The sequence below is a fragment of the Pongo pygmaeus genome, chromosome 12 (assembly GCF_028885625.2).
Source record: "Pongo pygmaeus isolate AG05252 chromosome 12, NHGRI_mPonPyg2-v2.0_pri, whole genome shotgun sequence".
Classification (NCBI taxonomy): domain Eukaryota; kingdom Metazoa; phylum Chordata; class Mammalia; order Primates; family Hominidae; genus Pongo; species Pongo pygmaeus.
Genome location: NC_072385.2, coordinates 40,955,114 through 40,969,888, shown reverse-complemented (window position 1 = coordinate 40,969,888; position 14,775 = coordinate 40,955,114). Strand labels below are relative to the sequence as shown.

Genomic DNA, 14,775 nt, shown 5'->3' with positions numbered 1-14,775 from the left:
GGTCTCAACCCACCCTCAGGCAAGTGGTGTCACGTGACTATGAACACCTACCTCTCAGGAGAAGGGGTGTGGACAGGGAATCTTGGTGTGGGGTGCTCCCTCCCACAGCGGGAGAGGGCAGCCCCTACCTCCAGCAGAGATTTGCTGAGGACGAGGGTCGAGCTATAAATGAGTGGGGGCACCCAGGCTAGGGGAGGCAGCCATGCAGGCCCAGGGAGGCAGTGGGCTCGGCTGCAGGGAGAACCCACTAGGAGGCTGGTGCAGCTGGGCAGGCAATGAGCCGGGGGCCAGAAGTGGATCAGGTCCTTGAGAGAACAAGGACTGGGTGAGGTGGGGCCTTGTGGGTAGCACCAACTTTGCCATGACTCTGGGACAGGTGGGAAGCCACTGAGGACTCTGAGCAGAGGTTCCATGTGGCACAGATTTGAGAGGTGGGTCTGGCACCCAGTGGAGAGCAGGTGGGGCAGCTGCAGTGGCCAGGGCCAGGACCAGGACCATTCCCAGGAGCCAGGCGTGCCCATGGAGAGGAGCTCACATTCTGTGTAGGTTCTGAAAATTTCTGGCAAAGCTTCAGATACAGCCCAAGCTTTGCCTGCAAATCAAAAGTGTTATCTGTGCAGTTTATCCAAACTCCCTTTGCTGTCAGGAGGGGCTGGGTGAGGGTGGTCTGTAGTGGCTGCGAGGGTGCTCTGCTCCCCTCTGCCCCGTGCCCCGCGAGTTGAGCCTCCTTCGTGGGAGGCATCATTGTGCACAGAGGTGGCTGCAGGTGCACTGAGCCAGGGAGGAGAAATCCATGAAGCAAGGAACCAAAAAGGAGAACTGGTTCCCTGAGTTTCTCGGATAACTTCAGGGTAAAGTAGCCCAAGAGGGGTGTCCAGGAAGGGAGAGAATGACATGGAGCCCCCAGCTCTGCACAAGCTTATATCATGATACGAAAAGAGGTAAAGCTAAAGTTTCCTCGTCTTAGCCCCCAAAGCAATCCCAATTTTCAGCCAGGAAGAAGCAGAGATGACACTGCAAATTTGGAAGCTTGCCCATCGCCTGGCTCTGCTGGTGAGGGGACCGTGGCCTCGACACAAGGGGCTCAGCCCCGCTACCCCTAGGCAATCCCCTCTGAGATTTAGCCACCAGGAAAGTAAAAGCAGAGCAGACCAGTCCTGCAAGTTCTCATTCTCCATGCAGTCTGTCTTTAGGAGGGAGGCTTACTTTCCTGCAAGTATTCTGGGCTAACATAAAAAGTGATATGTACCATCTGACGGAAGTGCAACTTTTCCTGAGACAGGAAGAAAGGAGAGGGCAGACAGCAAATATTTATTGGAATGCCTATTTTGAGCTTGGGTTTTAAAATGCCTTCGCTCATGTAATCCTAATATCAACTCCATTTAAAGTTAAAAAAAGCAACTCAAACACTAAGTAAATATTCGAGTCACCATGCATTATTAAAGAAAAGTGCCATGATTTGAATCTGTGTCTACCTCATGCTAGAGCCTGAACTCTAACTATACTTGATTTTTAGCCATCTATGTCTGTCCCTAGGATCAGAAGAGCAGAGTTTGGAATTAATGCTAGGTTAATTCACAAAGGTAAGACTTCCCATACTTTTGAGAAATGATTAAACGTTCAGCAGCATAAGAAGGTCACATGGAAGAGTCTTAAGGTCTGACTAGATCAGGACAAATTGAGGGTGAGATGAGGGTTAGGACAGCGCAGTGGCTGCAGCCACCAAGCCCTGTGGCTCCTTCACATGGCACACCTGGTGGGGATTAGGGCTGACATGGCAAGCCTGGGGGCCCCGCTGCAGTCATGTGCAAAAGTGATTCCATGATCAGCCGGCACTCTCTGATAAAACCCCGTGGCCTCTGAGGATTCCTGAGCACCCCAGCTGGAACTCATGAAAAGCAGCATGGGCCCTGCATAGCAAACGCAGCTGCCTAGCAAGGCGACCACAATGTTCTCATTAACTGAAAGTTACAGAGAAGAGGTTCAATAAACCCTTGCCGAATCTTGCAGGTGAGCTGAGTAAGACAATATAGAGTTAGCCGCTCAAACAATGGAGTAGTTCACATTCTTCTCCTGCGCTCCCAGCCCTAGGCTCCGCAATTTATTTATATCACGTGGTCCTCAGCACCCCACAGAGTGCACACTGGCATCCTGAGACCGGGAAGGCGAGGTGCTCCTGGCCCAGCAAGGTTATGTGTCACCCTAAGTCACACAGCTGGCATGGGGCCCTCGCTGCAAGGCCCTGCCAAGGCCAGCCCCTCCTGGGTGACTGGCCCAGCACGTGTGGAGGCTCCTCAGAAACCAGCTGGCAGAGCTGGGCCCACAGCTCTTCCTGCCTGTCGTCTTTTTATTTGCACATGCCCAGCTTTCTGGAGTGGGACTACTAAGAAGTAATAAAATATCATTTCTTAAAGCTGCTTTACAAAAACTGATTATTCATTCTCTTCTGAAATAAAGCAAAAACTAGATTTTAGAAGGAATTTAATTAATGCCATTTTAACAGGACTATTCAAAAGCAAACACCAAAGGTAAAAATCTTGCTTTGATCCACCTACTTTAAACTCCATCAGTCTGCCACAGTGATGCTGTATAAAGGCAGGTTATACCATCATAGCTTTCAGAGACCCTTCTTTCCTCTCTGACTCAGGAACGGAACATATCCAAAGAATAAAAACATTCCCCACAGGGGAGACCGAGCTGGCATGAACCAGCACCTACGCTGCAGCACAGGAACCATTTGGTTCCTGGAGGTCTGATTCACATGGAGGTTGTCAGAGCCAGTGTGTGCGTCTCAGCTGCATGCCAGGCATGGGGGAAGTGAGGCGGGTCGGACCCACCGTGGGGGAAAACAGGAACTGAGCAGAGAGTCACGTGGAGTTGCCCATGTCTCTTGGAGCCTTTATTTGCGGACACTGAGGAGTGAGAGATGCAACAGGACAGGTAGCAGGGGTGGCCATTCCCTGCCCGACCTCGCCCCGTGGGTGTCAGAGGGTCAAAGTGGGCACAGGAGCATGGCAGGAAGGTCGTGTCACAGCACAAGTCCCTCTGGGGATCACACCCAGAGGCGTCTAATACTCCACATTAACACAGGATTCAAGTAAATAAAGAAAGTCCTTGAACAAAGAATCTGTGATATGACACTTCCCCCTTGTCTCCTGTGGGAGCCGTCACAGATCCTGTAACAGGAGATGCTGGGCCTCCCGTGGCTGGCGCCTCTGACCTCAATTCAACAAGAGGTCACCTTCCACCTTGATGGTGACATTGCCCACTTGGGAACAGACTGACCCCTGCTCAGCTACCCCCACCCCACATGCCAACCACAGAATGAGTCTAAGCCTGACGGCTCTAATTTCACTGTTTCTTGCGAAATATGGAACATGGAATTCCATCACTGACTACTCGGGAGCCCGCACTAAATGCCCGGCCTGCCCCTGGTGATCCGATGCAGCTCGTGAGCTTCTGGCCTGTCTTCTGCACATTCTCCATTGGCCTGTCTCCCGCACCTGACTCTGGGCTCCAGAAGGGCAGCAGGTCTAGTACCCGACACAGAGTCAGGGCCTGGTATGTTTCTGTGGAATAAATGGGCAGGTGCCCTTTGTCCTCTTGTCCAGTGGGCTCTAGCCTTCAGCCTGAGGTTGCACATCCTGGGCAGAGGCCCATGGAATGCAGCAGGTTATATGGTGATGACAGGAAAGGCAGGCAGTCGCTTCTGCCCAGAGAAGCTGGGCCTACCCAGAGGCTCCAGGACCCTGCGACAGCCCATTCACAGTGGGTTCTCCCAAGTGGAGAGCCTCCTCCTGTGAGGCCCCTGGAGGAGGGCCTGGGCTCTGCAGCCTGGAGCCCGCCAAGCCTGGAGGAGCCTGGAGCCATTATGGGGTCTGTCTCCTTAGCAAGGCCCTGACCGGACCCTGAGAGTTCAGAGGTCCCTGCTCTTGGTCACAAGTGACCACCTGGGGCACCAGTGGCCCCAGGTCTTCTCTTAGGGGGAAGAGTCCACTGGGCAGAGAAGCAAGGTGGGTTTCTATGTGCCTAAAAATAGCCCCAGGAAGCTGCTGCTCTCGCCCTCCGACTGAGCGGGAAGGGAGGGAGGCACCAGTGCAGTTTCCTGGGAAGCTGTGCAGCCAGATGACAATCGGAATTAGCATCAGAACACCTTGATAAAAGGAAGGGAGGAGGAGTTGAATCCCTGAATGAAAAATAGATTATTCACTGTCAGGCTGAACAATAGAACAAGACATAAATAGCAGCCGTGCACAGGACATGCCAATTTTGCTCAAAAACAGTGTGCATGGTTCTCCTACCGCCCTCCAGAGAGTGCCACCGTTGAGCTCTGCACTCAGCAGATGGGGGAGAGAGCAATGGCCTCTCAGAGGCAGGAAGGACATCGGCTTTAGAAGCAGAGATTTTAGTTAGAATTCTAGTTCTGTTATTTACAACTCTGTGTGTGTGTGTGTGTGTGTGTGTGTGTGTGAGAGAGAGAGAGAGAGACAGAGAGAGAAAGAGAGAGAGAGAGAAACACTGACACAGAGAGACACAGGCAAGACAGAACGAGTGAGGAGAGAGAAAACGACGACTTCTGGGCATCTAAAATACCGTGAGGCCGACAAAAGGGAAGAATTCCCTGTATAGGGAGGTGGGAAGAATGCTGAGTGTTAACATCAGAGATCTGCATTAGGATTCTGGCTCTGTCATTTACATCTGGGGGGCAGTGGGGAGCAGGTGCAGGAGTGGCAGGGGATGGAGGAGACACAAGAGACAGGAGATAAAGATGGAAAGGAGGAAGGGGAAGCAGGAGGGAGAGAGGACCCAGCAAGCAGCCTGGATAAGTTACAAAGCCTCTCAGAGCTTTGGTTTGCACATGGAGAAAACAAGGTTCCAACTATTTCCCCTGGAACCTGGACAGCTGTAAAGACCAAGTGTGAGCTTACTGGCCGAGCACTTGGTGCAGATGATTATTCAACAGCAACTGCCAGGAAGCCGGAACCAGTCTCTTCTGCACCTCACCCAACCCTCCTACTCAATTTCACCTGTCAGTGCTATTTTGTTTGCTCCCAAATGTTTGCTTCACAGGGCTCCCTATGCACTTGGGTGGCCCTGCCTCAGGTGCCCTAGAGGACAGGGCTGTGATGCATAGATGTGAGGCCCCAGCTATCATCTCCCTGTGAGCTGACCAGGGTCTTTGTAGCAGTTTCCCCTGATGAGCCCCTCTCACAGGACCCCAGGAGTCCTGGAAAGGCGTCATTCTGCTGCACCTGGGTCAGTGCTTAGAACCATGACTCAGGTTAACTGAGGGTTCTGCTCCTGGTGCTGATGGAGGCTTATATTATCTCAAGCTCCCATGTAGCTCTGGGCTGGAGCTGTGTGTCAAGCTGGTGCCCTCCATAGCATTCAACCAAAAAAACCACCACCCCATTCATGGAGGCACAGGGACGGAGGCTGGGTCATTTGCCCAGGGCTCCAGGAGAAGCCAGGATTCAGACTCTGACGAAAGACTGTCTGGCTACAGGCCTGTGGCTGGGAAGAGCCCTGGGTGGCACAGAGGCTGCAAGGGCTGGCAGGGCCCACCCCGGGGCTCACCTTACCTTGGTGAAGGTCAAACAGTCCTTGTCTTGGTCTTTGTCCTTCATCTCGAAATCATAAAGTGCTTTTCCCTGGGGCGGGGCGTGTGGCAAGGGCTGGATGCACTGGATATAGCTGGCTGGGAGGAAGCCCTGTGTGCCGTGCAGCTCGCCGTGGTACCACTGTTCATCCACCTTGCGCCGCAGGACGATGATGTCACCCTTGTTGAACTTGAGGTCGCCAGGTTCCTTCCCCTCATAGCTGTAGAGGGCCTTGCCATAGGGAAGCAGGCAGGGATTCTGCAAGCAACAGACAGCATGTGGTCACCGGGCATGCCCCTTCCCAATGCCCACAGTGGATCTGCCGGGGCAGGCTGGGGCTTCCCAGGGGCTTTCTGTGTCCTGGAGGTGCATACAGAGTACTCCGCAAGTGGAAAATATTTTAAAGAAACAGCCTGTCACAGGAACACGCACATTCTGAGGCCCCACTGAGATAAGAGGGTCCCCATCCTAGCCATTCCTCCTAAAAAGGACACTGTCTGGGGCCTTCCACACAGACAAACTCTTTCTGTGCAAAAAGGACTCTGAAGTAGGTGCTGGCTTATCTTCATTTACAGATGGGGACACTGAGGCACAGAGAGGGAAGGTGACTTTCCTAAGGCCCACACCTAGGAGCAGTAGGTAGAATCTGAACCCAGGGGGTCTGGGCTCGGAATTTCTTACCCAATACTCTGTGCTGAATCATTTTCCACTGGTTCCTATTTCTCAGGGATTTTAGTCTAAGAAGCTGCCAGATTTCTAGCAAGTATCCAACAATTTTTTCTTTACTTCATCTACTGAATAGTCACAGCAACTCAGAGCATGCTCCAGGGGTTGAAGCTGAGCAGCAGGCATGCATGGCATCCGTCGTGCTGAGCGTTCCACTCAGCGGACTCATGGCCAGCGGCACACACATGAGGACGATGACAAACAGCCTGTGTGGAGCACAGGGGCCATGCCCAGGCGCAGGGGTTCTAACAAGCAGTCCCTGGCCATCACAGACCCCCCAACCATGACACACAGCTTTCTGCTGCATGTACTTGTAGCAGTCTGTTCCAGAAGTACAATTGTTCAAGGGCATAAGACTGTATCCTCCTAACATTAGTGATGTTCTTGTATCCATCGGAGGTTAACCAACCCGTCTGCACCTGTTCTGCCAACCTTGGTCTCAAACCATGACTAGCTCTGAAATCCAAACAAGATTCTAAGCTGCTTCTGCTTGTCAGCAATAAGGAGCCTGTCAAAGAATCCCGAAACTGATGTGATGTCTTCGTCCACTTCCTGGGCTTCTCTAACTGGCCCTGTCTCATCATGTCCATCTGGCCACATGGGCCTCTCTCCTTTTCCTTTATGGGTGGCCAATACCTGCTCAACTGTGGGAGCTTTGCCAGAGGTCAATCCTGTGCTAGAGGAAAACCAAAGGAAAGCCTTGCATTGTTCGGGTGTCAATACCCAACAATTTTCCTACCAGAAGCCGCATTTTCTCACCAGGGCTGCCTATGCCAAGGAGTTCTTCAGTATTCGAATCAATCAATAGAAGCACAAAAGCCTGAAGCAGTAGTACATCGAAAAACTCTTTGTAGAGGACTTAATAGCATGTTGGCAACTCAATCATTCTACATTTATGTTTCAGCAACGTCAAACGACAGCAGTTAAGAGAGAGCCTGCTGGCAAATTGACAAACAGCCACCACTAACCAATTAAACAGTAACACCAGAGGATTTTTCATTGCAGAACTCGAAGAGAAAAAAAAATCCGTTTGCTTCCAATAATACTCATTCTGGATAGCTTTGTAGTGCGAGCACAATAGTGTGTAACGAGCCCCAATTTTAGAGAGCGGAGGCAAGGGGTAATTTGCAAGACAAGCACTGTGATCAGAAAAAATTGGAAGGGGCAGTTGGCTGCTAGCCATCAGAATAATTCCACTGCCACACAGGGAACACTCAGCCGCCAGCCGGGGAATCTTAATTCGGGACAATTTGGTCTGAAGATATTTTTTGGCTATCACAACCGGAAGGTGGGTGCTACCAACATGTAACAAGTAAAGGCCAGGGACATTGCCAAACACCCTGCAATGCCCAGGGCAGCCTCTGCCACAAAGAATGACCCAGCCCACAGCATCAGCAGGTTAAGAAACCCTGGCCCAGCCTGTTTGGTTAAATTTACAAAAAAGACAGAGTAAGGTTCCTTGTTCTAATAGAACTTAGTCTACAAATACTTTAAAAGTTAAACATAACATTTATTTTCATGATGGGAGTATTTTCACTATTGGCTACATGGAGACACTTAGATATCCATCAAGGTAAGCAGTTTTAAAGGGATGGTAAAAAAAGAACATGCTGTGAAGTTGAAAAACCAGCCTCAACAAGATGCACACAAAAAACCTTTATTTGTCAGGGAATGACTCCATTTCCTTTCATTCCCAAATCACAAGGGTGAGGCTTAAAAGCCGTGTTATAGGAGCTACAGACTCGGTGGCTGTTTGGTGACTTCTGCTACCATTGGTAACAACAGTGGGCAGCAAGGGTCAGCTTTGCACCTGCCTACACACTGCACTCCCTTCTGTGGCCGGCTCACGCTATCTGAGCACACACATCTCCCTGCAATGCCCCTGTGAGAAGGGGACACTGTGTTTCCTTTCTGGCCTCCTCACCATCAGCCTTCTCTAGACTGCTTGACATAAAGGCCACCTGAAGACACCACTCACACCCATATTGTGTAACTGCGGCCCCAACTTAGGTAGTGTGGCAGGGAAAGCTGGGGTATAGGGCCAGAGAGACTGAGGCATCTTCCATCAGGCAGCCTGGGGCTGTAGGCCACCACCCAGGACAGAGACACTGCGAGGCACACACTCCTGAGTCACGGGGATTCTGTCTTTCACGAATTCTCCAGAGGGACCATGGCCTCACTGGCATCAGCACTGTGGCCTGCAGGCCTCCCTGACGCCCCCCTTCGCTGACGCAGACCCCAGCTAAACCTGCCTCTGTGCCAGTGGTTCTCAAATCAACCTGTGCCTGTGATGTCCCTTCTGATCAGGGGACTTGATGTGAACCCAAATGCCTGCTTGACGGCTCTGCTGGACGTCCGCAAGCTCCTAGAGGCCGTCTGTCCCTCCAGCCCTACCTCCTCTGGCCATGGAATCCCCACTCAGCTGCTCGGCAAGGACCTTCATTCATCCCTGTGCCCACCCTTTCCCTTGGCCTGGGCACTCCTCCTACCAACTCCACTTCTGAGCTCTCACCCAGAGGGCCGTGCACCCTCCCACTCCCACTGCCTTGCCTGTCATCTCTCCTGCACCCAGTGCAAACCTCCTCCAGTGGTCTCCCGGCCCATCAGCCTGTCATGGGCTGGATGCCCAAATGCAGGGCCAACCTCACGCACCTGCTGCTTATGAGCTTCAGTGGCTGCCTGATGACCTCAGGGGATCCAGGCTCCTCGGCACGGCAGCCGAGGTCCCCTACGCTGGCCTCAGCACACCTGCCCAGCCACGGCAGACAGCATCCTCAGTCACGAGAAGTCTGTGCTTCTGGAACCTGGAACATGCAGGGCTTTGCAGACAGAGCTCCATGCTACTTCCTCTGCCCTTCTCACTCCCTCCAAAATCCACACTGCTCCCCTGTCACCACCTGTGCCCTCCTAATTCCATTAGCACCTATCAGCCACTCACCAGCCATCCTAACTCCATCAGCCACCTTCCTAATTCCTTAGCTTCTATGCCACTAAGGCCCCCAGGAAGAGACTATGCTGTTCACTCTGATGACCCCAGGACCCAGGAGTGTTCTCCATGCATAGCAGGTCCCCTCTATATGCTGTTAATTCAAAGGCACTCAGGTTAGTCCTGAGTCAGGCCTGGATGGGGATGCAGGGGGACAAAGTTAGAAAAGAAGGATCTGGGGATGGGTATGGTGGCTCACGCCTATTATCTTAGTACTTTGGGAGGCTGAGGATGGAAAATCACTTGAGGCCAGGAGTTTAAGGCTAGCCTGGGCAACACACTGAGACCCTATCTCTAAAAATAATATTTTTTTAAAATAGGCATGGTGGCAAGTACCTGTAGTCTCAACTATTGGGAGGCTGAGGCAAGAAGACTGAGTGAGCCTGGGAGTTCGAGGCTGCAGTGAGCAATGATCGTACCACTGCACTCCAGCCTAGGTGACAGAGCAAGAACCTGTGTCTAAGAAAAAAAAAAAAAGGAAACCAGGGCAGGAGCAGGGCAGAAGCAGGGGCAGACTGGCGATTGTACCCCTGGCCACCACTCCACAGGTGGTGACCCACCTGCTGGCTCCAACCCACCTGCTGGGCTCGAGTCTAGGACTGAGAGCATGCCTCTTGGAGCAAGCAAGCTGTGAGAGCATGCGGGCTCCAGGTGGGGCCTGTTTGCCTTGCTGGCTGGTGAGCCAGGAGGAGAAGTGGGGAAGGGTAGGGGACAGAGAAGGTGGGAGAGAGAAGGCAAGAGAGCCCCCTCTATCCCCATTTCAGACTGCCAGACTCAGATTGGACAGAGCAAAACCAAGAGGGGGAATGAACCTTTTTAAGATGCAGGACACATTTCTGAGGGAAAGAAAAAAAAAGAGTCAAGGAAGGTGCTGAGAGGCAGTTTATTTGGAGGAGCAGAAGCAGCCAGAAACTGGATCTCATCAGGAAATGCTCACATGGGTGACACCCTGCACCTCCAGAGTCTTTCATCTTCAAAGCCCTTTATAAGATTAACTAATTAGTGCATGGAAGGGGCCTAGGGCAGGCAGATGCTATTATGGGGGAGAAAAGACTTCTGCTGATTTCACCGCAGCAACCCGGAGGCCTCTATGTCCCGGCCTCCACACCCACCCAGGAGGGTGGGCAGCTGCTCCAGAGCCTGTTTGCTTTCTGCCCACAGACGTGTTTGCAAGAACTTCTCACACTGCAGCGTGCTCCGCTTTAGAGGAATTTCATTCAAACACTGTCACTAAGCCGCCATTATTTAGGCTCAAGACACATTAAGAAAAAGAAATAAAAGAAAAAAGGAAAACCCATCTGGGATGCCTACAGGACAATTAACATCAGCCACCCCTGCAAGGCATTAATAATAATTAAAACTTATAATGTCAATTTCATGGCTCATTACTCAGATGTGGCACACACATCTTCCTCTGGGCTTAATGTCCTACCCGTGGAGACAGCGCTCACGTGGGCACAACGGTGCCATCTCCGGCTTCTACTGGAATCAGGCATGTGGCAGCAGGCTCTAATGAATGTGCTCCTGACACCCCTGGTTGGCACTCTCAGGCAAGCCATACCCCTGAGTAAGGGCGGGTGCCAGAGCCAGCCTGCAGCGTGGGGAGGGCACGACCCCAACTGGCCTATTCCAGACCTCCCAGCAAGCTGGGGTGGAGAGCGTGGAGCACCGACTCCCTGTGTTTAAGACCGTAAGGATGCAATCTTTCAAGGAGAGCACTTGCCACGGCTCTCACCACCTGCTTTCAATGGAGGGCCCCCTCCACGATTAGCCCATCAGGACAGATTCTCACCTGTTTTGCTCACTGTTGGATGCCCCGCTGCTGGCCTGACACAGATCATATGCTCCATATATCTACTGAACGAATGAACACACAGACTAGCAAACCAGTCCCCTGGGACTGGGGCCTTGGCTCACAGCCTCTATCTGGCCCATTATTTTTCCCAAAATATGAGATTCACAGTCCATGTGGCCCAAGATCCTGTTGCTAATAGCAGCTGGGCCTGGAGGAATGGGGAAAATCCCAGGGATGGCTGATGAGAAGTGGGACATTCCAGCCAGAGGTTCAGCCCACGCAAAGGCCCGGAGTTATAGATGGACGCAGGGTCTGCCCACCTGCAGTCTCCAGACCTGTATAGCACAGCATGTGGCCAGCAGAAAAGTGTCAGGAAGATGAACACATTCGTCCATAGGCCCTGGAGGGTGAGACCCTAATCGTATACACACCAAGCACTGCGGGGTCTGAGAATGGGACAGAGACAGCTAATGACCCCTGATACCCACTCTCTGCTTCTTTTGTCTGTGAGAATATTCCAAATTTCAACTGAGGTCAAGCTTCCAGCAGAAGCCTTCATTTTCCAGCCTTGCCTGCAGGCAGCCCTGGGTAGATGTCCACATTTCTGTGATTCCTGCACATTCTGGAGCATGTTTTATGATGACATGCATAAGGAAATCTGCCTTCCCACGGGCTGCACGGTAGACACGGTAGGGTGGGCCAGTTTTTCCATCAACTATTATGCTCAGAGCAAAGGGGGAAGAAACCTGGGTCTTGGAATGACCTTGCAGAACACACCCCCGTACCATGAAATAAGAAAAAGGAAACTTGATCTTATCTGAGCCATCACGTTTTGGGATCTCATTCACAGCTTAGCTTATATTCTGACTCACTCAGAAGTCTCAGGTGTATTTACAATTTCTTTAGCTCGTAAGCGTTTTTCAAGCCAAGGCATTGACTTTCATAGCACTGTTGAGGGTTATCATTCATGTGCTGTCATCTTTGAATAGCACTTTCAACTCAAGAGACTCTCAGATTTAGAAAAGGCACGACTCTTGGCCTTACATTATTTTAAATAATGTATTTACCAGAGTGTACCCCATCTTCCAGTTTATAGATTTAATCTGCGATGAAGAAGTTTGTTACTGTATCACACTGCAACCAGAGGTTCCCAGGTTTTCATTTTATAGATAATTATATTTCGAGTTCCTTTGTCCCTTTTTCTCATTCAAAGCTGCTTGTTGGGGCCAAACTTTTTGTTTCATCCCCTCTATTCTTCTGACAGTTTCTTCCTTTCCCATATTTGCACACTCATTCATCCAAGAATTGATGAAGAATTGATGAAATAAGACGAAGGAGGAAAACACAACTTGCCCTTCAAACACAGGGTGACAAGGCCACTACTAAGCTGTTGCGTGGGATGCAACTGTGAAGACATAAATTGTCTACAGCCAAGAGCTGCCTGTAGCAGTTTCATGTTGCAGCCAGATTGGAGAGGATTTAAAAGCAAAATTTTTTTCTTCCTTTTTTTACTTTTCCCAGACTTTGTTGTGGCCTGTTTCCCTGCTGCATCAAAGCGACGGTTAGGTCATCTGCAGTGGCCTTAGAATGCACCTTTTGACAGAGTACCTTGGGCTTAGTTTTCCCATAAACTGGAGATAATCAAGTCTGCCCTTCCATGCTTCTTAGTATGCTGAGAATAAAACTGATGGTATGAAAAGAGCTTTGTGTCTCTTAATGAAGAAGGAGCTATAAAAACAATGATCATTGACTACTTGCTGAGACAAACAGATGTTCCAGGACCCTGGGTGCCAGGGCCAGGAAAGGCAGATGCTTCTAAGTGTAGAAAGTGGTCAGTGGTGATCCCTCCCCATGCACTGCAGCAAAAGTCAGATGGGAGAACTGAGGACCGCCCCTCCAGCATCTGCCCATATTTGCTGAATAAGTGAATTCAGCAAGAACCAATGCATGGTCCTTGGGTGCAGACCATCTCTCACCCTGAGGGTTGAGGTATGCGCTTCTCTGGGTTCCAGTGGTACTGGGGCTCTCATCCAGACCTTGCCCCTTCCTGTCCTGAGCACCTCCTGTGTGCCTGCTGCTCCTACCTCTACCTGCGAGACCCACAGGATCCTTACAGCAACCCTGTGAGCTTGGCCTTATATTATCTGCACCTTACAGATAGGAAATTGGGGCACAGTGAGGTCCAGTAACTTGCCCAAGGTCTGAGAGGCAGGACTGGACACAGGCGGTCTGACCTCCCAACCTGTGCACTGTCGGCTACACACATCACCCCCTCAAAGTAACACAGCCATTATTTAGCTGCTACTCCCCACCAGACGCTCCTGATAACCTGATTACTGCTCACAGGATCCCTGTGAAATAAGAATTATGGTCCTTTTATAAGTGAGAAAAATGCAGCAAGGTAGGCAAATTCGTTAGCATCACAGAGCGTGTAACCAGGCAACCAGCTTCCAACCACCTGCGTCCTCCTCACTCCCCCAAAAGGCGAGGGAAGCCTCTGTGGAGCCCTGATAATTATCTGTTTAATTATGGAAGGAAAAGGGCAGCTGTAGGTCGGTCATCCATTAAGCCAGGAGGGTCCAGATCTGTTTACATTTATCTAGTTCAGAGATGCACTGCTCACTTCCTCACCTTCTGGGAAGAGATCCCACGCTGTGAACTGGTATTTGCAGTGTTCCCAGGCATGTTCTGACAACGTGTACTTAGAGGAGCACTTCAGCAAGTCCCCAGCAGCCACCGGGCACCTTGAAAAGTGCTCCTTGATCCCTCCCAGGGAACAAAGGCCTCGCTACCTGCAACCCCTGCAGCCCCATCCCGGCACCCTCCAGGGCCTGAATCCAGCTGATGCCTGGCCGGCCCCATCTCCCACCTCTCCACCGGCCCTTTGGGCAGCACACTCACGAGGGCCTCCTTCGTGGGTGGCCTCAGGTCAATGGGGCCTTGCACTGGGGACCTGGATCTCCAGCCACCTCAGAAGACCAAGAGGACAGGAGGGAAGCGAAGGAGGGGACTAAAGGCAGAGGATTCCTTGTAGGTCCTTATTTCAACCCAAACCAACCACCCACATCATCTTAATATATATACATTTTGCATGTCATTATTTTCATGTTACCCCCCACCCACCAAAATAAAAACAGTTGACCCTTGAACCAACATGGGTTTAAACTGCAAGGGTCTACTTACACATGGATTTTTTTCAATAAAAGTTATACCGAGTGTGCCTCCCTTCTCTGCCTACCCGTCCACCTCCTCTACCTCTTCTCTGCCTGAGACAGCAAAGCCAACCCCTCCTCCTCCTCAGCCTACACAACGTGAAGATGATGAAGATGAAGACCTTTATGATGATCCACTTCCATTTAGTGAGTAGTAAATATATTTTCTCTTCCCTACAATTTTTTAAATAACAATTTCTTTTCTCTAGCTTGCTTTATTGTAAGAACACAGTATATAATGTATAGTTCTTCCAAGATACGTGTCGATCAACTGTTTGTGTTATCAGTAAGGCTTCTGGTCAACAGTAAGCTCTTAGGAGTTGAGTTTGGGGGAGTAAAAAGTTACATGCAAGACTGGGTGTGATGGCTCACACACTTTGGGTGGCCGAGGCGAGTGGATCACCTGAGGTCAGCAGTTCGAGACCAGCCTGGCCAACATGGTGAAACTCCATCTCT

The 14,775-nt window shown here is 51.0% G+C and overlaps 1 protein-coding gene and 1 pseudogene across 2 annotated transcripts in view; one reads left to right on the top strand and one right to left on the bottom strand.

Moving 5' to 3' along the window:
* Positions 1–14,775, bottom strand: part of SH3RF3 (SH3 domain containing ring finger 3) — a 369,865-nt gene that overhangs the window by 151,451 nt on the left and 203,639 nt on the right. For both annotated transcript variants that reach the window (XM_063648534.1, XM_054475806.2), the window contains exon 2: positions 5,583–5,858. In XM_063648534.1, the coding sequence (XP_063504604.1) occupies positions 5,583–5,858 (276 nt within the window). The remainder of the gene's footprint in view (positions 1–5,582; positions 5,859–14,775) is intronic.
* On the top strand, positions 8,617–9,305 carry LOC129030477 (uncharacterized; annotated as a pseudogene).